Below are 22,733 nucleotides of genomic sequence, written 5' to 3'. Positions count from 1 at the left end.
GGTCAGACGTGTGAGGACGCGCGTTGTGATTCGATATTTGTGTGCAAAATGTTCTTTACCTGCCCCTGTGTACAGGCTTCCCGCTTTACTTGTCTGTACTGCAAGTAGCCGCTCTTCCTGGCGGTTTAATTCCCAGGCGCCAAACTTATATATGCAGAAGAAGGGTTTAAACAAACTAGTGCAGCGTTACGAAAAGTGCTTAAATGAGTTTTGTGAGTACACATGTGGAAAAAAAATAGATATGTTGTATTCTAATACTGTCAATAAAACCATTTTATATTTAAATATTTCTAATGACCAAACATACATTATTTAAAAACAGCCTTCGTAGTTTAAAATTTCGCTCTGCATATAGAATGACACGATTGTAAACGTAGCTGCTCCGGCAGCTAATTATAGAGCCGGGTGCGAAAACTACGTGTGATTCGCATAAAGATATTTAGATGAAAACACAATTTTCATATGTATATTTATCACGTTCCACGTTATTTTTCGTGTCCGAATTTCTTATAATAAGGTATTTGTAACATGATAATACGTGAATATTCTCGTTACCGAGGTTAGATTTTACATATCACTGGTGAGTACTGATAGACTCGCTCACGCTCCAGCAGACGAAAACAAGATGGTGGACGTGACATCAGAATTCAATATGGCGGAAGGTTCTACCGTAACGAAAACTGCAACGTTAGGGGTGTGGGGCACTCAATTTCAAGATGGTGGAACTCGTGATGATGGAAAATAAGATGGCGGTCGAGATCAAGGTTCAGGTCTGAAGTCGAAACGGTGACCGTAACGAAAGTACAACGGTGATGGCACCGTGAAGTCATAATCCATACTACTAAGATCGAACCGTAGGTAGGATTTTAATACAATATTATGACCATACCCCGTTTCGCTTACCATTCACATGTTCAATATTCACCGGACGCACTGCGTGTACCGCTTACTGTGTACTGCGATTAACTCTTACACTGCGTGTAAGCGGTATTGGAACATGGGAGCATACGAGGTGTTACATGCAGCCACCAGGGGCGTATCATTATCACCAACAAACAAAAATAGTAATCCAAAATTGAAAGCAAACATCAGGAATATAGACTCTATCCCCCTCACCCCACCCCCTTCCTAAAGCCGGAGTCGCAGTTCGCCCACAGTTGTTGGAATATGCCAGAAGACGGGAGTATTTGACGTTGAGATCGGATGACCTTGGAGGCAATGGTGCAATGTGCGATCCGTAGTCATGTGACGGGCGAGCCATCCTTCGTGATGCTCATTGTTGGAACGCCTAGCTCAAGCTCACGGGGTGAACTGTCGACTTTTACCTACGTGAACATCAGTCTCTTCAAACTGCTGGTGCCACCGCCAAATGCCTTAAGCGGCAGGGGGTTCACTCCGTAATCGCGCTGATCAGTTGCAACTGACTCACGCTTGAAAAGGAGAACGCAAAACGCTTTTCTGTCGCTTTTTGTTGTGTAACTGCCATATCGACAATGAGCTCTAGCAGTACCAACTGTCGCGACACCAGGACCACATTTTTAAGCGACCAAGGGAACTGGCAGCGTGTAGAAGGCGCCACAGAAATAAATATTTACCTCACGTATTTTCACATTTTCCATTGGGTTACATATTAGTTTATAAATACTTTAAACATATGTGAATTTGGGTGAATCATTTAGGAACAACCACGTACAAAATGACTGAACTCAAAAAAATAGCGTGATGTTTGTTTTCCCCTTCAATATTTAAAATGCTACTAAAGTATACTTAATTGATCGAACAGGAAACTTTTCTCAACAATATTTGAATTTATCAAGTGAATTGAGTTTCCTTATTTAAAGCACGGTAACGAGAAAATCAATAACAGGTTTGATAATCACGAGGAAACTATAAGCACTTAAAAATCCTGCGTTAAATAAAATTAAATTTTCTGCGTTGCGATATCCTGAAACTGAATACTGTTTTATGTGAATTAGTTGAAAAAAATATCGTAATGCTGCACGGTTTTGCAAATGAAGACAACATAGAGGCGTGTGTTAAAATACTAGGGTATTTTTCTCCTTAATAACTACTAGAACAAATATGGTCACTTCTCAAAAGATAGTATAAAGAGTACTGATTTATAAAAATTGGCAAGCCGTAATGAATAGTTTCGACGCCGTTTTGGGACACTGCTATAGCTGTTACCGACCATACTTCTATTTAGTATGTTTTGTTTGTTCTAAAACTCACTATCAGTCAATAATGCCTTCAATACAGTTATTATTAATTTTGTTTGCAGCAGTAAGCGCTGTTAGCATGGACTGGATTACATTAATGTGATTAACATTATTTTTTAATGGGTTATGGTTATTTTAGAAATTTTACTACAAATTGTCTCTGAGCTCTAGGGCAATTGAAATTAACTGTAACTAATTAATATATATATAAATATATATACATAGTCCTACTTTGTATTTATTATGTCAATTTATCAATTTTTGGTTCTTTTCATTTTAGCTGTAAAGATGGACTAGCTGTCACAAATGGTTTTAAACACCATTTTAATAAATAATTCATAACATGGATCAGAATAATTTTGTGTAATACGAAGACATTGGAGCTCAGGCTTACACGAATTGTTTTGTAAGAGATGTTTAAATATGAGTATTAAAAATTGTACGTTTAGCCATGAATCCGACATTTGTAATCATTTTTGAGTTCCGAGTTAAGTTATTTGAGAATCCACATAGGTATTGAAGATCATTCGTTTGAAGAAATAATGTACATGGATAACATATGTAGCATAGAATTCGAAATTTATTTTTTTACTTTTTTAACTTAAGTTTATAAATGTCATTTACAACATTATTTGGTTCACATAAATTTTTTTAAATTGTTTGATAAGTTTGGATTTTCGAGAGATATATAACACTTCTAAGTCTGAGAACAACTTAATATTACAGTTACGTAATTTTTCAGATTAATTAATTTTTTTTCCCGATGGTAGTGTGTAAGTGTGTAAATTCATTTAGTTTTTCTAAACAGATAAATAAGTATGCCTTCTTTTCGTTGCCACGGCTTTAAATTCTGTGTTTAGCTAGTGATATCTTCTTCGTGTTTATGTTTGTAGTCGTTTCGTGAGGACTTTCGACATTTCTTTTAGAGATTGCAAAATAGCCTCCTGTGGCAAGAACGGCGACTCCTCGAACTCTCTTGGAAGGAAAGCCTGTGTTGTTCTGCTTGTGCAACACTGACAGAACAACAGTCACATGCGGAATAAAGTTAGTATCAGTAGTAACTGATTAGTCAACGTTCAACCATTTACATATAATTGCACAGAATTACATTATAACTTAGCTGGGAAAGAATAAATGGGGAGGATTTAAGTCATGTACATAGTGAAAGAATGTGATAAATGAATGATTGTAAATTATTAGAGTTAACGTCTCAAAAATAGATGTAGTATAAGACGGAAGTTTGATAAAAAAATTAATTCTAAACATTCTTTATTATTTAAGTAAATGTAATTTCTTATTAAAATTTTATTTTACTCCCTCCAATAAGAAAACCGTAGGTTTCAATAAATACCAGTTTTGTTCAATAAATTAATTTATGATATTAATATTCTGTTACGAATTATGATTGTAAAATAATTTAGATTTCTCTATCGTTGAACCCAAATACTCATGCAAGATAAATTAATGAACTTAAATTTTGAAGTATACAATTATTTATTTGGAATATAATTATCAAGATTTTGTATTATTTCAATACACTCCGATCATAACTATTTAATCAAGGTCATCTGTCTTTGCGGGTTCCTCGGGTCAACGACCCCGACACTTTATTCATCGTGTATTTAATAACTGTAATATAACCGTGATTTTTATTCTAGCAACAGCAATCATGTTTATCATAAAATATAGTGAATAAAAGAGGTGCGAATTAACGTCTAAGGGTACAGTATGAAGAATAAAAAAACATACTTTTTATACCAGTTACTACAAAAGAAAGCATTTTTATTTACGAAAATATTACAAAATAATATTTTGACTAGAAAAATATATATAATTTCTTATAAACAGTTACACAAGTAATATAAAATATATTCGTCCTACACACTCATACTAAATTACATTAATTTCTTTATGTAAAGTACTGAACATATCCAGTACAATATTTGTATAATTAATGCAAGTTTAAACGTTTGAAAAGTATGCTTACATAAACCTATGATTCACAAGCTGTTCTTGGAGTACACCACAAAAATAATAGAGTCCATACATAAATAAATATTTTTGATACGCATGCAGTTATATTGAACACACACATATCATTTCGAGGATATTTTATTGGAAAATTATTACTGTTTCGTTACAATATGCAAGAGATAATCTAAGAAGCTTCATTAATTATTTAATCATCAATAAATATGTTATTGTACCCTAGATAAATTTATATAGAGTTTCTAAACTTGAGTGCTCAGTTTGAGGCCCTCGAAAGTACAAATTAGAGTTCATGAAAATCATAAAATGGCATTTCCTGTATGACTGAACTATGCACCAATAAAACATAGGCTCTCTCGATGGTGCTGACATTAGCCTTCAGAAATATGCATAATGGGACAACACAGAATTCGGCACCACTTTATTCCATCACTGCCGTATAATTTTATAAAATTTATATAGTTATTAGAACTATATAATTTTAGATTCAACATTCAGAATAATTTCTTAAAATGTTAATTTTTTTTAGGAATAAAAAATGTTTCTCTGGTCAATGTAATAGTTATAACAACGAAGTTATAATAATGATCCAGTAGATCAATTTTCATTATCCTGGCTGCAAACTCATTAATTAAGCGCTTTCTACTAAAAATGCTATATGCGGTATGGCACGAATGTCCTAATGAACAAAAGATTAAACTAATTTGATATACTGATGATTGTGCGTCGTATTTCTTTATTTAGTTTGTCTTTATTTTAGGAAAAAATGACGGAAATGCTCATTTAAAAAAAACGACATGTACCCTTTCTGGTTACCGAAACATCTGTCCTTTTAAAATCCTATAATTAATTCAAAAGAACTACATAAAATATCTTCCCTAGTGTGCTTTAAAATTTCCGATGATAATTTCAACCCAAATTTATTGTTATCGCGGGTTATTTGGGTTAGTAAAAGTCCGCAATTTGAATTGAAATTTCCCATGCAAACTCGACAAGGTAACCAAGAGGTGATTGAAGCCTAATAATGTTTTTTTTTCTATCCCATCACAGTGACAGTAAATGATTCGTGAAAATATTCTCTGTATCGGCAAAACATGGAGTTGCAGAAATGGATTTATGAGTAGGTCTACTGTAAGATGGCCAATGTCACGGTAAAAAAAAGTAAGTACCCTGATGCTGGTTCGGTACCGCGGGTTTCTCTTTGATGCCATCGACAGACTAAAAACCAGTGAAACGATAATGAGTTAGGCACGTGTTTTCAAAGAACCTGGTGAAAATTCGAGATCTTGTCTATGGCACAGATGTAACTTAGATGTTTGCCGATTTTTTATACAAACACCTTTACAACTGAAAAATGAAAGTATTTGGGTCCTCTCTAAGCGATTATTATTTACAAATTTATCTCTGTATTGTGTTTTTACAGTATTTACAGAATTACAAAACGCTGAAAGATTTCAGTATAGAAGCATACATCAAGAAAATTACACATGTAGTTGACTTGTTATAAAATTATTTTTGAACATATAGATTTTTGAGCCTCAGTAATTTTCTTAGAGTGTATCAAAATAACATTAAATTACTTAAACAATGATATGTTATATCTAATAATACAACTTTTGTACATATACAAGATAACATATATCTACAATTTGATTTGCAAAGCAACTAAGAAAAATACAGGAACTAAATACAAGGATAGATTAGCAAGATTCTTAGAATTACTCTAATAGTTTAAATACATGTGACCAAATTCCTTAATTTAAGATTGAAGTTGATCTTCAGCAATGCCAGTTTATTTCTCATTAAATATGAATTATTAGCACGTCAAATATATCAGTCCTACAGGTCTAGTAACAAAGAATTAAATAGTACAGACATTTTAATATCATAAAATTATTTTTCTGTGCAAAATGTTAATCCCAGACTCTTACGCACTTCTTCTATTAAGTGAGCAATAATGCATTTGCCTAAATACACTTGAATTTATTTTTTGTGAAATAAGTAAGAACTATTAGAATTTGTATAATTTTGATTAGAATTTGAATTAAAAAATCTGAAAATACTTAGTTCGTTACTAGACCATTTTACACAGCTGCATTGCTGTAATGTATGTGAAAAAATAGAATTTAGCTATTTTTGGACTCATTGAATTCCTACGGTCTGGTACTATGTAAAAACGTGCTGCCATAGTTGGCCTGATCGTGTATCGCTGAAGTGAATTGACTCTCTTCACGTTTATATGATTAACATACGAACATAATAGATTTGCGCAAGATCTATAGAGAACGATTGGTTACGTTGCCAAAGTGATGAATATTTACGTTTGACGTAAAAATATGAACTCACGTCTTTGCGACAGGAACGTAGATTGAGTAACACCAATCATTCATGTGGACTAAACTAATTTTTTGTAGACTTCAGTTAAAACAGATAAATGCTTGATATTTGTTTGGTCAGTAGATACTACACCAATTATTACCATTAAAGTTTTTTTTTGTGCTGGGAAACTTGGCAATTGAGAATAAACCATCTTGTGAAAACACATTGCACAACAGAGGATAGTTAAATTTCCAGTTCCGAAGTACTGAATATGATGGATTGAGATGCAAAAGCAAAAATTAATCGAAAATGTTTTTAATTAATGCTGCTGATGTTTGTCATGATAAGTGTGTCACGAATGCAGTATCAATTACTGAATTAAAAAGTTAAATAAACAACTGTTTTTATTGGAAATTTGTAGTCGTGTCAATTGTGTTCCAAATAAAAATAAATTGTAATATAAATACAATATATTGACAAAATTAGCTTGATAATAAAACGTAAATATTATGAAACGCCATTTTTTTTACATAAACAGCCAAGAAGTATGTGCAAATTCAAATAGAAACGCAATTTGGCAAACAAAGTCTATGTTACATATATACAGATAAATATGTATGCAGCTACAGACACGACCACCATTTTGCAACAGCTGGTAATGGGAACCAACCAAGAGGAGGCTAGGTGCGCGCTCTCAGGCAAAATATAAATCACCGACGAGCTTGTTCATATAATATTTGTCCATCAAGCCCCGGTGGGTACTGAGTACCGCTCACCACCTGGCCATATGTCTTCAGCGCGCATCTCTTTGCGTATTAACTACATATTTACAATGCAAAGATCTGCAAGTATCAAAACGCCAAACACATCACAGTATTCTGTACAGTCTCACAGCAATTACAGTAGTCCAGTTTGTATCTCTGAAAAGCCATGATTTTAAAGCTAAGTTTTTCTAAAAAAAAAAAAAAAAAAAAAAAAAAAAACTAGCAGATGTATGTCTCTTATGCAAAGTGTCCTTCTAGTAAATATTCAGAACGGTTGCAACAATAAATTAAGTAAATTTATCTTTCAAGTCGTATTATATACCGTTAATTGTTGTCATCTAAAGGGGGAAAAAATATATTAAAGTTCAGCTTGAATAAATATATCAGGTTTCTAGTCCCCTCGCACACAAGCACACACACGCACGGAGTCTTTTCGTAATGTCAGGTTAATAAGATTCTTAAACATTCGTGTGACCAGAGACGCCAATTAAAACGTATCTTAGTCAGTGTTTGTTCTTACTTAAATTAATATTTTCACAAGGAAAATAACCGTAAGCTCGTTTTATTAATTAAAGACATATCTTTACTGATTAAAAAGTGTTTTGGTAAGCTTATTGTGTGAGACTTTGAATTTTTCTGAACATGTGAGAAAATGTACCTATATATGTATATTTAAATAAAGAGGCTCACCATAAGTACCACAGTTATCTTCAAAATTTGAATAGTGAAAATGTTTTGATCAAGTTGAAGGCCACCACTGAACTGGTGAATGTAATTCCAGCCTTCGGACGCACTCGCGTGACTTCTGGGTTGTCGGACAAAACACTTGTGAAGCGGGCGTGACGAACATGTGCCACGCTCGCCGCCCGAGTGGACGACCGCAGTGTCGCAGAGAGGAGCGGCCACGTCACTCGGGCTGCCCCGAGCTGTCCTCGTCGCGCTCCGTGCCCGTGGTGCACGACTCCTCGCCGCCCGAGTGGACGAACCCGCAGTGTCGCAGAGAGGAGCGGCCACGTCACTCGGGCTGCCCCGAGCTGTCCTCGTCGCGCTCCGTGCCCGTGGTGCACGACTCCTCGCCGCCCGAGTGGACGAACCCGCAGTGTCGCAGAGAGGAGCGGCCACGTCACTCGGGCTGCCCCGAGCTGTCCTCGTCGCGCTCCTTGCCCGTGGTGCACGACTCCTCGCCGCCCGAGTGGACGAACCCGCAGTGTCGCAGAGAGGAGCGGCCACGTCACTCGGGCTGCCCCGAGCTGTCCTCGTCGCGCTCCGTGCCCGTGGTGCACGACTCCTCGCCGCCCGAGTGGACGAACCCGCAGTGTCGCAGAGAGGAGCGGCCACGTCACTCGGGCTGCCCCGAGCTGTCCTCGTCGCGCTCCGTGCCCGTGGTGCACGACTCCTCGCCGCCCGAGTGGACGAACCCGCAGTGTCGCAGAGAGGAGCGGCCACGTCACTCGGGCTGCCCCGAGCTGTCCTCGTCGCGCTCCGTGCCCGTGGTGCACGACTCCTCGCTGCCCGAGTCGCCGGACGAGCGCAGCGACGCCGCGGCCGTCACCAGGGGCAGCCCCTGGTTGGCGGCGTAGCAGGCGCCGCAGTAGCCGCGCGTCACCTGGCTCGTCGACGACAGGTACGCCTTCCCGCAGCGCACGCACTCCTCCTGGGGGTCGCCTGCGACACGCCCACACGGCCTCTTTCACAACACAGTTGGAACACTACAACAAACACAAATTAACTCTGTCACACTCATCAAATACGTCCTACGAGATAATATCGAGTCATTACGAAAATTGCCACACAGTTTTATATTTTAATTGATGTTTCATTAAAGCATTATTTTTAAACCACGGAAAGTATATTCGAATACTCAATAATTATTACGCTTATTAATGTGCGCAGTTAATACCGGAAAGCTATTAAGATAAAATATTATAATAGGTATAACTTTAACCATTGGAGGTACTGGAGGTACACAAAGCATAAATGCCAGGGTATAATCCGAACCAAGTATTACTGCGAACACTATTTTGTAGTGATGTTGTTTTTATGTAAATGCACAAATTTATAAATATGTGAAATTTCACATAAAATTTCTGTTCCTTAAAAAAAAGGGGGTACTGTTCTACTACCTGCTAGCATTTTTACAGGTCCCAAGAGTGAACCGTATACTACTAAGTGCAGTGTCCTCTAGCTGTTCGTATACTTGGCATAGAAGAAGGCTCATTTCTGGTGCTGTGACGGAATATTTAAAATTCCAAGCCTAAAATTGTTTCACATAACTATCTTTGGTAACCCTAGAAAACTGCTTCAAAGTTCTAAAAAATTCTGGCATATTTTCAAAATGTATTTTTTACATTGTAATAATTATACTGTGAAATAATAATTAAGATTTTCTTTAAACTCCAAATAAAGATAAGGCATACCTTCCAGAAACTACACGTTATGAACTTATCTAAATTCAAACAAATTCCATGCCAGATATAATGATTTCTGTTTTTTTTCCCGAAAGTTCTATAGACAAATGCAGAGATGAACCATTGCTAAAAAAAACCATGGTGAATATTTTTGTATAATTTTCCTGGTTTGTGCTATTGTATGACTTTGTTTTTAATGGCCTCGTTAACGGAAAGACGCAGAGAAACCAGCAATAAATAGCTCAATATGTATACTTTTGTCATTAGTAGTGCATGCCCGCTAGAAAGTGTGGCTTCGACGGTCTTTCATTGGAGTACTGGTCTTCGTTTCTTGACAAGACCGTAATCTTTGAAACCAGACTCAATTTGCAGGCTGTCGTCTTGGCTTTAGCCACTTCTAGACGCCACAACCCTGACATTTCCAAATAAATAAATAAATAAATAAATATATATATATATATATATATATGTATATACTCTATCTCTCAATCTCTCTCAATCTCTCTCAAAGTCTCTCTCAATCTCTGTCTCTCTCTACAGTTGTCATATTCAGAGTTCTATAGGTAAACCGTTAATTGGGCTATGTCGCCAACCCATCATACTGTCATCAGGGGTGTTTTGTGACCATGAGACCAGATTCCCAAAGTTGCCACACATGAACTTTTACAAAAGATTCCTTTGGAAATGAGTAGCCAAGAAATAGTTTCTTCTATTTCATAAAATATATTGCATCTTCTTACAACATGTATGAAATACAACATATATGAAATAAGTTTTTCGAGATAATACTGAGTATTTAATACGAAAATTGACACAATTTTTATTATACTTTATTGAAGTTTCATTCAAGCATAATTTTTTAAACCAGGCAAACTATAATAAAATATTCACTCATTGGACTTTATATGGTTTTATTATGGTTTTTAATGAGTGCAGTAAACGTTTTACAAATAACTTTAACTAGTAACGTTACTGGAACAACACGAAGCATAAAGGCCCAGGTAAAAATCCCTAACCCAGTATTACTGCGAACATAATTTGATAGCGATTCAGCTGTTTTCATGTAAATACAAAAATTTACAAATATCTGTTACTTCCGTTCCATTTACAAAAAAAAATTACAGTGCACAACCCACTCTGTGCAGTTTATTTTAGGTGCACTTCTCGCTGTCGCAAACTCGCTTGCATCAGAGCGCGGTGTTCGTGGCTTTCAGGAACCCGGGTAAAGTGTACGCTTACGAGTATAGTATGCGAGTATAGTATGCTGCAAGCTGAGCTTACTGAGGCTCTGGTCGTGCTTTCCTGCCTTCACGTGCCCTTGCGCTGTGAGTGGGCTGCTTGCTGATGGGCTGAGGCCGCGGCCGACCACAAGCACGGAGGTCAGGCAGAGCCTCAGTAGGTTACCGTGTGTTGCTAGCACCCTGGAGGAACTATAGCAGTGCGCACCGAAACTTCGATAACGTGGCCAAAGTACAGAAGAATACAGCCTACTAACGACAGTCGCAAAAAAAAAAAAATAACTGCGAGCTTAAAATTTGGTCTTACACGCGATGTTGATTTTTTAAAATTTTATTGTAATTACTAATATTCAAAGGATCATTCTGAAATCACAACACAATACTTTCCAAGAATTTTTTGTTCTGTCACTGATATTACGCTAAGTGTATATCCGTTGAAAATATTCGTGACAGAACAACAAATTAAAGGGAGGTATCGTGTAGAAATTTCAGAGTTAGCCTCCTGATAAAGAGTTGCAACGAAAAAAAAAGAAAAAAAAAAAAAAAGAAAAATCATGGTGTGTGGAACCGAGCCATAAGGGAAAACAATTTCTTTCCGGCGATTTCTACGGCCACGTAGTTAATTAAAGCAGTACGGTCCCTCCTCCCCCCCCCCCCAAAAAAAAAGGTACGGGTACTTATGTACCCTCGTTAGAAGTTATATTTACTTTGCTTGATAAAAAATAACCTTAAATTTGCATGCAAATATTTAATAGAAATCAAATAATAATAGTATTGGAGTGATATGTTAAATACTGGTGGTAGAGTATAAATTCAATCACATAAAAATTGTAAGTAAATACTCAGTATTTAATATTTATATAAATACATGCTTAAAAAAATTATTTAACCAACTAAAATTATTGTATATAATTTTACTTAATAACTAAAATCAATAACTTCAATAACTTCACTTATATAAATACGCTTGAAACAGTTTATAAACACAATTTCTATCACGAATATTCACAATAAAAAAAATGTTTTTAATGATGTGGACCGGTATACAATATCAATCATCAAAGTAGAATATTTGAAAGCACACATGTATTTTTTATTTGTATGTGGCCTTTTTTTTCATCACGTGAAAATTTCGTTGCAATGGTGCGCGCGCATCGTAAACATTCATCCTAATCATTTTCTTCTTTTTTTTTATAACGGGACTGAAGAAGCGTAACTTCAACATCATTGGTGGAATATTCGTGGTTGGCCGCGTGAAGGAAGAAGGCAGTGGCGAACAAAGGGACGGCGCTAGCTGGCTCTAATGGGGCGCACCGCGGCGCGGGGCGAGCGACAGCAGCGAGCAGAAACTATTCCCGGCGCGACATCGCCCCGAGTAAAAGGGTTTAATGAGGACCCCGGGTAACGACGTAGCTTCTTGGACGAGGGGGCGTGTAGGGGGGGGGGAGATGCGTGGTCTCTTCCTCGCGAGCGTCCAAACACTATCATTTCCTTTCCGGTCGCGAGGCCATCAGCCATCCAGCCGCGGGGCATGCGCCCACGTAGAGAATTACTTTTATTTGGCCAATGGGCGAAATTAAATGACATTTTACTGGTCGCCTACCTTTTTTTTCTTTTCGAAATTCTTTTTCTTTTACCTACCACCCCACCACTTGAAGAAGGGTTCGTCTTTCCTCTACCCCTCCCTCCACCGCCAAACCTCCTCGTCAACCGATTCAACCCGAAGTCCTCGCGTCCGTGCCATTAACGGGAAATGAGTGGTTTGGTCCTGGCGACGGCCTGCTGTCGCACACCGACACCGTCAACGTTTGATGCTGCGTCTGGAGAGACGTTACAAGCCGAGCTTTGTGAAAGCGGTGTGCACTTCAGTGCGCTCGTGATGATTTACACTCTCGCATGCCAAGGAAAGTAAAAAAAAAAAAACAACAAATAAAACCCTTTTTGGTGCCACTGTGAACTTGTTTTTTTTTCTTTTCTATATGGTGATTGATCCGGGTACACATGCTTAAATTATGTTAATAATTTCGCTGTTATTTAATAACATCATTAAAAGAAAGCCAATAATCAAGTCATATCATAGTAAATCATAGAAGGGAAAAGTTCAATACAACAAGATAAGTGAACATAACACAAGGAATTTATAAAAACAAATGTGCAAATTCCATCCATGTTATACTTCAAACAAGTTATTTTTCGGCTCTTTATATAATACTACTGTTGAAATTAATATAGAAACAGTTAGTGAGTCAATTTTAAAAACATAAATGAACATTAACCATTTAATTTTCAGGCCAATTTGTGCTTACTGAAAGAAACTACTAACGAAATTGTATTGGGATATAATACGTGCCATTCTGAAACGATTGTGCTTACTGAAAGAAACTACTAACCGAATTGTATTGGGATATAATACGTGCCATTCTGAAACGATTGCTAATCCTTAAATCTGCTGACAAGGAATTGGCGAGTTGTAGTTACCTTGGTAGGATATTGAAACAGCGTGAAGATAAGTTTGAAATAAATTCTCTTATTGCTTACTGAAAATTGATTCACAAATAATTTTTAACAATGCCCGAAAACTTTTTTTTGTTTTACATTTAAATTTTTTTGCCGATTTCGATGTGCATTTGATGAGAAAGATGTGGGCATTTGGTGACGAGGTTTTTAGTTAGAGAATATTATCCGCACTTTCCAAGCACAAGGAGAAAATGCACTAGCGCAAAGCATGTATTGTTACGAGGATACTGGCGAGGCAACGAGGCAGGACAGTCGGCCAGCGGGTGATCCAGGGGAGGCCCCCTCCCGGACAGGAAGCGCCTGTTCCTCGGCGGTGATCCATTAGGAGCGGCGCCTCTCTCCCTGTCTCCCTGTACCCTGAGGCCTGTCCGCGTGAAGTGGCGTAGCTAGGACGCCATTCTTCTCGGAGCTTCGAGTGTAAAGTCGAGCATTCTGACGACGCGGCACTTCGCAGGGATATGAGACCCTCCCAGGTGGGGACTTGGCTGGTGTGTAAATGGAGTGGGAAGTGAAGTGAAGAGGGCGAGTGACATCGTGGTGAGCGACAGCGGACGGTGAGCGGGGCTTCGTGTACGGAGACTGGTGCACCGGGGACAGAGTGTTGTGTGTGCGGCGGACGAGAGAGTGGTGCGAGGCAGTGGGTTGGGACAGAGGTGCGCGGTGAGAAGAGGAATAGAGTAATATAGAAAGCCACTGTGACTTTATTAATAGTGCAAATATAAGTAAATAATTAAAACTGCGATTAAATTATTGGGCTATCATTTCCGGACCTGTGTTTTTCACTCGTTACAGTAATTAGATCGACCTTGGAAGACCTCATTGGTATACACAATCAGACAAGACTCTTCGTAATTCTTAAGGTCCAGCGAGCTCTGTTTTTTTTCCAGTACGTGTTAATTAAATATTTTTGTGTTAGTAATGTTGTCACTGTCATCTTGCTTAGTGGTTAGCTCATTGGAGTCAGATAACGCCGTAGGAAAGCGGGAAACCTCGATACATATGAGGTTTTTTTTATCAAGTAGTTTCTTTCTGCAGTATTTGTAAACGCATACTGCACATGGCAGCGTTCAGTCCTGTGCTCGGAGAAGAAAATTCATCAATATAAAAAATTCTCGACAGGTCGTTATTTTATCAGGAATCTTTGACTCACCTTCCACCAGGCAGACGTCCCGGCCTTAAAAGACCGAGTGATAGCTCATAATCTCCCCCGTGATAATTATTCAAGAATGAAATGAAATACTTCAACCCAGAGATCGACCACACTTGGTAAATGTACCAATGAATCGTTTCCCTGTCAGAATCAGTTAGAATGTTCTTCCAGTATCCAACATTTGAACCATGTAGATATTAGTTTGTTCAAAAGTTGAAGTAACTCTGGCTATCAAGTTGTTAGCGAAACAAACCCGTATATGATTGAAGGCTAATGCTGAAGTTAAACAGCTTAAAAGGAACTCTCTAGGCTGAATAATGTTTTTTTTTTTTTTTTTTTTTTTTAAATGCCATCATGACGTGGCTATTGCTGTACAAACGTGTAGACAAAAACATCAGCGAGGAATTAGCGATAAAATCCATTTTCAACGAAAAATAACTGTTTTGCTCTCATTCTGACCGCAGTTCTGAAGACGGCAATACCTGAGCACTCCCACTCCCCAACTTCCCACCCCAGCGATCTCAACAGTTTAGCCCGCATGCCACGGCTGTCCCCGACGACGGGTGACCGCACCGTAACAGTGCCGTATTATGCTCGGGAACATTCCAGCTTCCAAGGAAAGCGGTCCGAATTGGCGGGCGGTTGGCATGCCTGCGGGATGACGGCGGCGACGCACGGTTTCTCCGGCAGAATGGCCATTTAAGTGGCGTGCGGTCCACGGGGCGGGTGCCTTAATGCGATCTGTGTTGGCGGGCGGGGAGGAGCGGTGGTTTCCAGGGAAGACTGCGGCCCGGCAATCTGCAGGCTTCTCGCTGGCGCCGCCGCCTAGTCGCCCCCCCACCCCATCCCCCCGGGGCCCTCCGGCGCGCGCCGCACGAGCCGTGTTCCGTAACTCTGCGTCTGCGTTCCCACTCGAGGCTCAACTACGCATCACATCATGTTCATTATTCTCATTTTATCATCAGTACTGTTGTTTAATGGATCTTTCTGAACAATGTACCTACGTCGCATTTCTTATTCCGCTTCCACTATTTTCAACAGATGTCCACTGAATGTAATTTAATTATAATGCTCGTAAAAAGTCGCAAAAGTAATAATAATAATTACGAAGACATGCACGACTTTTTTACTACTTTTATATTACACGTTAAATGTGTGTGTGTTGGTGATATAACTACAAGACGCAAGGGAGTTATCGCATTAGAATTTCAGAGTAGCAATGACGATAGAATGAAAACGTAATCAACATGGCATGTAACACCTAGCCTTTTGAATACTTTTATTGATACTATCGAGAGCTTCTCTTTATAAATTATTTCACCAGTAATTACCGTGGTCCCTCGCGTATTCGACACAAATGAACATGTCTGATAATTGGGAGGTTTTAGGAAAAAAAAGCCTATACAATTCTAAAATGTATTATAATTTTACACATTAAAGACCTAATAATCATGTTTTACAACAAAATAAAATGTGTGAGCGAGTCTTTCCAGTACTCGCCAGAGATGCGCAACATATGACCTCCTTAACGAGCAAATTCATACGGATGTACGTTGCAAATACATTTATAATATGAAATTTAGACACGAAATTTAACGTTTAATTCTTGAAAATAATGCCGAAAGTAATAAATTACGCGAAAATGGTATTTTAAACATTTCCTGACGCGAACCACTCGTAGTTTCCGCACCCGCCGCTAGAATTCGTTACCGGAGCAGCTACGTCGACTATCAAATCACTCGATCTGCAGAGCTAAATTTTACACTAATAAAACGGCAGAAAAAAAGAAGAAAAAAAAATAATTGAAAAATATACTAGACCACGGCTTTGAACCTAATTTTCGACAAGGAATTTTTTTTAAAATAGCCTTTGCCCATTTTGTTAAAAATAATTAAACAGTTAATTCTATAAAGTGTTTTCAAATTCCGCCACAGATGGCAGCACCATGGTTACACATTTCTGTTCCACACGATGTCCGTTCCATTCACGAAGTGACTCCTACCAAATGCCGTCTACCGAGAGCTAGGATGTTACACAACAAAAAATGAAAGAAAAAAAAACATAAAAATGAACACACAGATAGAGGATTGTCTGAACTTAACTAGAGTACTCAAAATTTTTTCCCACGGATGACAAAAATAGATTATTGCTGTTGTTGACGATTGCTACGGTTTTGTTTTTGCGGTGGAACGTCGGATAGTACGGAATGTCGGCTAAGCGAAGATAGGATAAATTACACTGTGATGTATTTAAAAGTGTTTAAAAGACACACAAGTATCCGTTGTTATAATGATTTGAGTGAGAGTTTACAGCTTGGTAAAAATATTTAGTAAATATCTGGTTGGAAAATTTGTATCCCAGCAACAAATACAAGAGCGATATTGGAGTCAATTTACAGAAAAAATTCATCAATTATTAGTAATGACAAGAAACTGAAATAAACAAATCAACGTGTAAGACATAAATCTGTTAAAACTATTACAGATCAGTGAAGTTACATTGGAAAACTATTAGAGACTACCCTCGAACAAATAAACATTTTCAAATACACAGTTCATACATAAAAAGGCACCCTGTTTTACAAAGAACTAGAGCAGTCAATTATTTACCAGTAATTTTAATTAGAATTAATTTAAGTATATTCAGATGTAAAAGAAAACAAAAGAAAAAATGATACAGTTACTCGTCAGAAAAGAGCACACGTTCGTGATACATATTGAAACAGAACCAACAGAGGCAATATATAGTTGTTTTGACAGAGTTTCAGTCGAACTTTAAACTGATTCGCCAGTGGCTTTCACAGTTGTGTTCTTACAGTATATCCATACACTCATGAGGTTTCAGTCTTAAATTTATTCTGCGTTTATGCTGATCGTATAAGTTTTTAAAACAAATCATTCGTTATTGCGTGCATTTTACTTTGAACATCGCTTAGAATGCAATTTAATAAAAGAAGTGCCTCATTTAAACGTCTTGAAGCTAACTATTAAAAACTATGACAATTTCTTGGCTTCTGGGCTAAGGCCACGCCCATGAAAATGATGTGCCCGACGTTTCGGCAGTCCTTGTTTCAGCCATCCTCAAGGGCGATAACAACTGAAGGCCTGGGGAACAATGAAAGGATGATACGGAGTGGCAACTCAAGGATATAACTAAAGCAAGACGCGCACTTGTTCGGCTCGGCTCGGCTCGGCTCGGCTCGGCTCGGCGCTAGTCATCTCGGAACAGATCACGCCAACATCCGCAGACTCGATGGACATTGCTCGGGCCGTTCCTTCAGCCCCACACAGCTGCCGAAAAGGACGTCATGTATGTGAAGTAGTGACATATTTTGTTGAAATTAGAAAATGATCGCGGTTCCGTGTGATGGGTTAAACGTTTGCCAAGATTCTGGCTTCATAATATAAATTTAAAGGTTAAAAAAAAGGCATGGCGAATTTCTCATTTGTTTCCAGATTTGCTCCAGGATCAGAAAACTGTTTCAGTATTTTATAATGTCAAGTGACAAGTTTTTTGAGATAGTACGTAAAATACTGTTGCGGAAAGAAGTACGCACGTCTTAAAAAAAAGATGATAACACATGGCGTTTAGGTGTTTGCGTTTGAGTAGGTAAAAATATATTTGTGTAGATAGATTAAGGTGCTGTGAGTTTCAAAACTATTCATTGTGATACTAATAATGTTCACCATTCTTACTATGATTACGTGTGTAAAACATGTAAACATGTTCATAACAACACAGTAAACGTACTCTCGAAACGTACCACTTTCGACAATGTCGCCTTGTAGACTGATCGGAACTTGGGAAGTAGTTGGTCGAAAAGCAATCCCGATCCGATGCCAAAGCGAGCCGGTAGCAAAATGCCGAGATGAACCGAGCCGTTTCGATCAAGTGCGCGGCCTTCCATTTGAAAGCATGCATTTATATGATTGCTGACCGGTCCGAGCAGAGCCGAGCCGAGCCGAGTCGAGCCGAGCCGAACAACTGCGTGTCCTGCTTCAACCACTTATTTTGTTTGGAAATCCGAGAACTTTGGGGGATTTAGAGGCAATTTAACAACTTAGAAGTCGTTAACTTTTCAAAAGTAAATGTTGGTAACCTAGTTTGTTTTGTTAGTTGCAGGGAATATTAACCGAATTAAGTCTGAGATTATTTATTTTGCAATAAGGAACTACCAAAACACTATGTTAAAATGCTTTCTATTTTGTTTAAAATATTAAAAACTGCACAGCCTCAAACTTTGAGTATTAAAAATCAAAATTCCAGTTACTATTTCAAAAAATAAACACGAGCAAAAGGAAAGCACACACAATATTTTGTTTTGCAGTCATGCTTATTTCATTGCTACCAAAATAATTTAAAAATTGCAAAATAATTTCCAAAGTGTAATATTTGGCCATTATAATCAATACACCACGCCGTTAAAACACCATTCCATAAATTCTGAACTAAGAATGTTCGCAAATATTCTTTTTATTTATGTTATTATATTGAAGAAATTGCTATGTTTTCCTCACACATAAAACTTAATTTTTTTATGTTGGCATTTCTCAACCGCACAGTTTTTTTGTCCATATTCCGCCTATACAGTATCCCCCTCTCCCTAGGCAGGGGTTCTGGCACATTATTTACATAGGACATTTACAGGTGGGCTGTGATTGGTCAGAACATCCTTAATCATGGCCGCCCACATGGACCATCACAGCCAAGAAAAAATAAGCAAGAAGCAAAGAAATAGTTGGTGAGACTGACCGCGAAATACTACGTTTTAGAATGAATGAATATGAGGGACGTTCCAGAAAAAAAGTTTCGTCGTTTTTTCCAAGGTACGCTGTACCCCAAAGTGAGAACACACATTGCCATAAAAAATAAAATCTTTTCTTTGTTCACGGCGGGAAAAGTGAGAGCAGAGGATCCATGGCGCATGCGCAGAGCATATAGAAACGTGGCTGACTGACCTGTTCCAACTCAGGCGAGAGCAAATCACGTTCTTTAAATGGTTCTTGCAATCAGGAAGATTGATTTAATATTTTTGTGAGCTGATTACACTGCATGTCATAAGAAACCTAAATAACTATAGCAGGAAAAAAAGGCCGAACACAGAGTATACAAGCCAAAATCAGCCAATGTCAACAAATTAAAAACATAGACAGCAGAGGAAATTCTGTGGAAGGTATTAAATAAATAATTATTACAGCACAAACGGATACAGTGGGTTAACAACGATGAGACTGAAGCAACAAGAACAGTAAATATGAGACAAATAGACAAACCTAACAATGGTACCAAACAAATAATGCGGGCAACACGACAACACCGAGACGCATATGTGAACACAGCTATGTGAAAAATAAATATTCTGGACAACAGTAGGCTTCCTAAGACAACTCAAGCAATATGATTGAGGATACTTTTTGTTTGTTTGCTTGAGTACCTGAGCTTGTACTTAAATTAGTACCACAGAGAGACCCTGTGCACTTTGCTTTGGAGTACTTGATCCATAGGTAGAGACCTGTAAAACTCGCGGATTCTTTTCGCGATAGGACAGAGTCCAAATACTTTTGACATTATTTTGCTTCAGTGATTGGGCCACAGTTTATCTGAAGGACTCTGGGCCAATGAAAAATCTTCAACATAAGAATTAGCGAATCACGATCATTCCAGTCAACAGGTGTTACGAGTCGGTAACCAATCAGCAGATGTAATTTGCACGAGTGCATAGAGGATCATGGAGTCTATCCTTTAGGGATTTGAAATCACGAATTTTACAGGTCTCTATCCATAGGACCTTCACCGTCTGGAAAACAGATGGAATATATACCTTCGACCCTCTCTCCTGGCGCGGAAAATGACAGGCTAGCAGTCCTCTGATTGGCCGTGCACCCAAGAGCTGGTCTTATTGGCTGGTGTCTTGCTGCGCAGGTAGTTGGTTTGATTTTATTTTTGAGGTAACTAAGATTCATTTTTAATTAAAGCTATCCAGATTTTATTTTAAATTCAATACTTCGTGAACTGATAACATTTCTATGGCTGACAATAAATGCTGATTAATTTATTCTCTTTTTTATTGGGTAATTTTTCTGTATGAGTGAAGTAGCATTGTCCTAGAGTATTTCATGACTGTGGTACCAGGCATGTTCGGTAAGTCTAGATTGTTGAGTTTCACTCTCATTCGTGTAATTTTTTTGTTTTTTATGCATGTTAAGATCGGCATAAATACACGCGATTTCACACGATAACAGCTTTAATACAAGCACGGAAATACATCTATTTATTTGCCTTGTCGTGCCAATAATCAGGGAAGAAATTTCCAGAAGAGTAATTATAAAAAATATTACCGGATCCGGGATGGCGGAGTGTGATCACCCTCAAACCGAAGGGGCGCCAGTTCGCGGTGATAAAAACCCGCAGAAAGACTGCCGCTCGTACCAGCAGGGCCGATCCACGGATCACTCGAACATAATTGGCCGCTACCGCAGGTAGCGTAACGCAGCCGATCGTAAAACTGACCACGGCTGCGAGGCAAACGTTAATCATTTTCTTGTTCTTCCCTCCGAGCACCAAAAATAATAAAAAAAATCCTCCGCTCAACTAATGTTTCGCCCGCCAACATGGCCCTAAAGTTACGATGTCATTTATGAATGCACACAGACGTACAACCACGTTGTGTTCGCAGTCTCGCATCGATGTTTCGTTGCGTCAGAAGGAAGGCAGCAGTAAAAGCCTCATTAGGCAGCCGTGTGCGAAACTCCCTGCCTCCTTTTCTTTTTTACCCCCCTCCCCGCCAGAAGCAAAAGCTTCCCCTTCACCTCACCCACATTTTTCGGGAGGCCTCGTTCGCGTTACAATCGATTATCGCTCGTTGCTGCCGCGACATGGGCCCGGCGGGCAATAAACACGAAATAAGCCACGGTCCGGCGAGCCGTCAGAACCTCCCGGCCTGCGATAGGCGGAGGTGAAGCTGGCCCCAAGTGAAGTTCAAGGTCAGTCATAGTCTAGGGATGCGTCGCACCGGGACGAAGCCAGAGGGGTGGGGGGAGTCCGCGTGGTCCGACCCCCAGGATTAAAAGAAATAGCAAAGACCGGATAAGAAAATCATAGCAACTTAGCTACACAAGGTTTGGCAGGGATTATTTTGGAAGTATTATTTTAATCCTTAGTGGGTTAAAATGACGTGTTTCCTCGCCATTGTAGGCATTGCACACTTAAAGCCAATTAGAACACGTGTTGCTGAAAGTATGATTTTCATACAAACTTAACATATGTATGTGTTTCATGTATCAAATAATAAAGAAATAATCAAACAATTGACTTAAGAACAAAGCTTTAAAAACATTTAAATACAAACTATAATATAAATTGTACAGCTTTCTATCAACGAAGTTCTATAAGTTTGCTATTCCCTGAGATTTCAGAGTGAAACACAATTTTTTTTAAATTCAATAATAAATAATAAAGGCAACTTCTGAAAAAATAATGGTCATAATGTACCCCCTCCTTCACATATTCCTGGCTACGTTACTGCATCAAAGTTGCGGTTTTGTAGTTCCCAATAGCGGAATAATAATAAAAAATTACATAGTTATCACTTACACTAAATCTTTAAAGTAAACATGAAATGAAAGGAGCATAATATTATTATTATTTAGAACTATTATTATTTCATAAGTCATTGAAATGTTCTCATAAGGATACTAAAAAAAATACAATTTTATCACTCACGCTTAATATGCAAAGTTAATATGACCAAAGTTATTTACAATCATTATTGTTTCCAAAGTTAGTAAAATGTTCTTATAAGGACCTCAAAAAAGATTCCATATTTATAACTTGCACTTAATCTTTAAAGTAAACATGATCAGAATTCTATATACAATTAGTATTATTTCTAAACTTTGTTGAGTAAGCTTACGTATAAGGACAATATGCAAACAAATCTGCGGTAAGAAATTAACTATTGAAACAAACTGTTTTAAGAACTCACAATATTCACCAAAAAATTAAACAATTAAAAATTTTAATTTCTTAGATTTGTTGAACTCTTTGTGTGTGTTTTTTTAATATATATTTCTTGAAATAACTATACGATACCATGAAAGCAGCTTTTGAAATTAGGTCAGATTATAACG

At 38.0% G+C, this 22,733-nt stretch overlaps 1 protein-coding gene across 1 annotated transcript in view; it reads right to left on the bottom strand.

Annotated features, from left to right (window-relative positions):
* Nucleotides 1-5,889: 5,889 nt before the first annotated feature.
* Nucleotides 5,890-22,733, bottom strand: part of LOC134531324 (zinc finger protein 16-like) — a 331,519-nt gene continuing 314,675 nt past the window's right edge. The window contains exon 8 of the mRNA XM_063367018.1: nucleotides 5,890-8,956. Within this exon, the coding sequence (XP_063223088.1) occupies nucleotides 8,739-8,956 (218 nt within the window). The 3' untranslated portion in view covers nucleotides 5,890-8,738. The remainder of the gene's footprint in view (nucleotides 8,957-22,733) is intronic.

The sequence above is a fragment of the Bacillus rossius genome, chromosome 3 (genome assembly GCF_032445375.1).
Source record: "Bacillus rossius redtenbacheri isolate Brsri chromosome 3, Brsri_v3, whole genome shotgun sequence".
Lineage (NCBI taxonomy): Eukaryota > Metazoa > Arthropoda > Insecta > Phasmatodea > Bacillidae > Bacillus > Bacillus rossius.
This window is presented reverse-complemented; position numbering and strand designations above follow the sequence as displayed.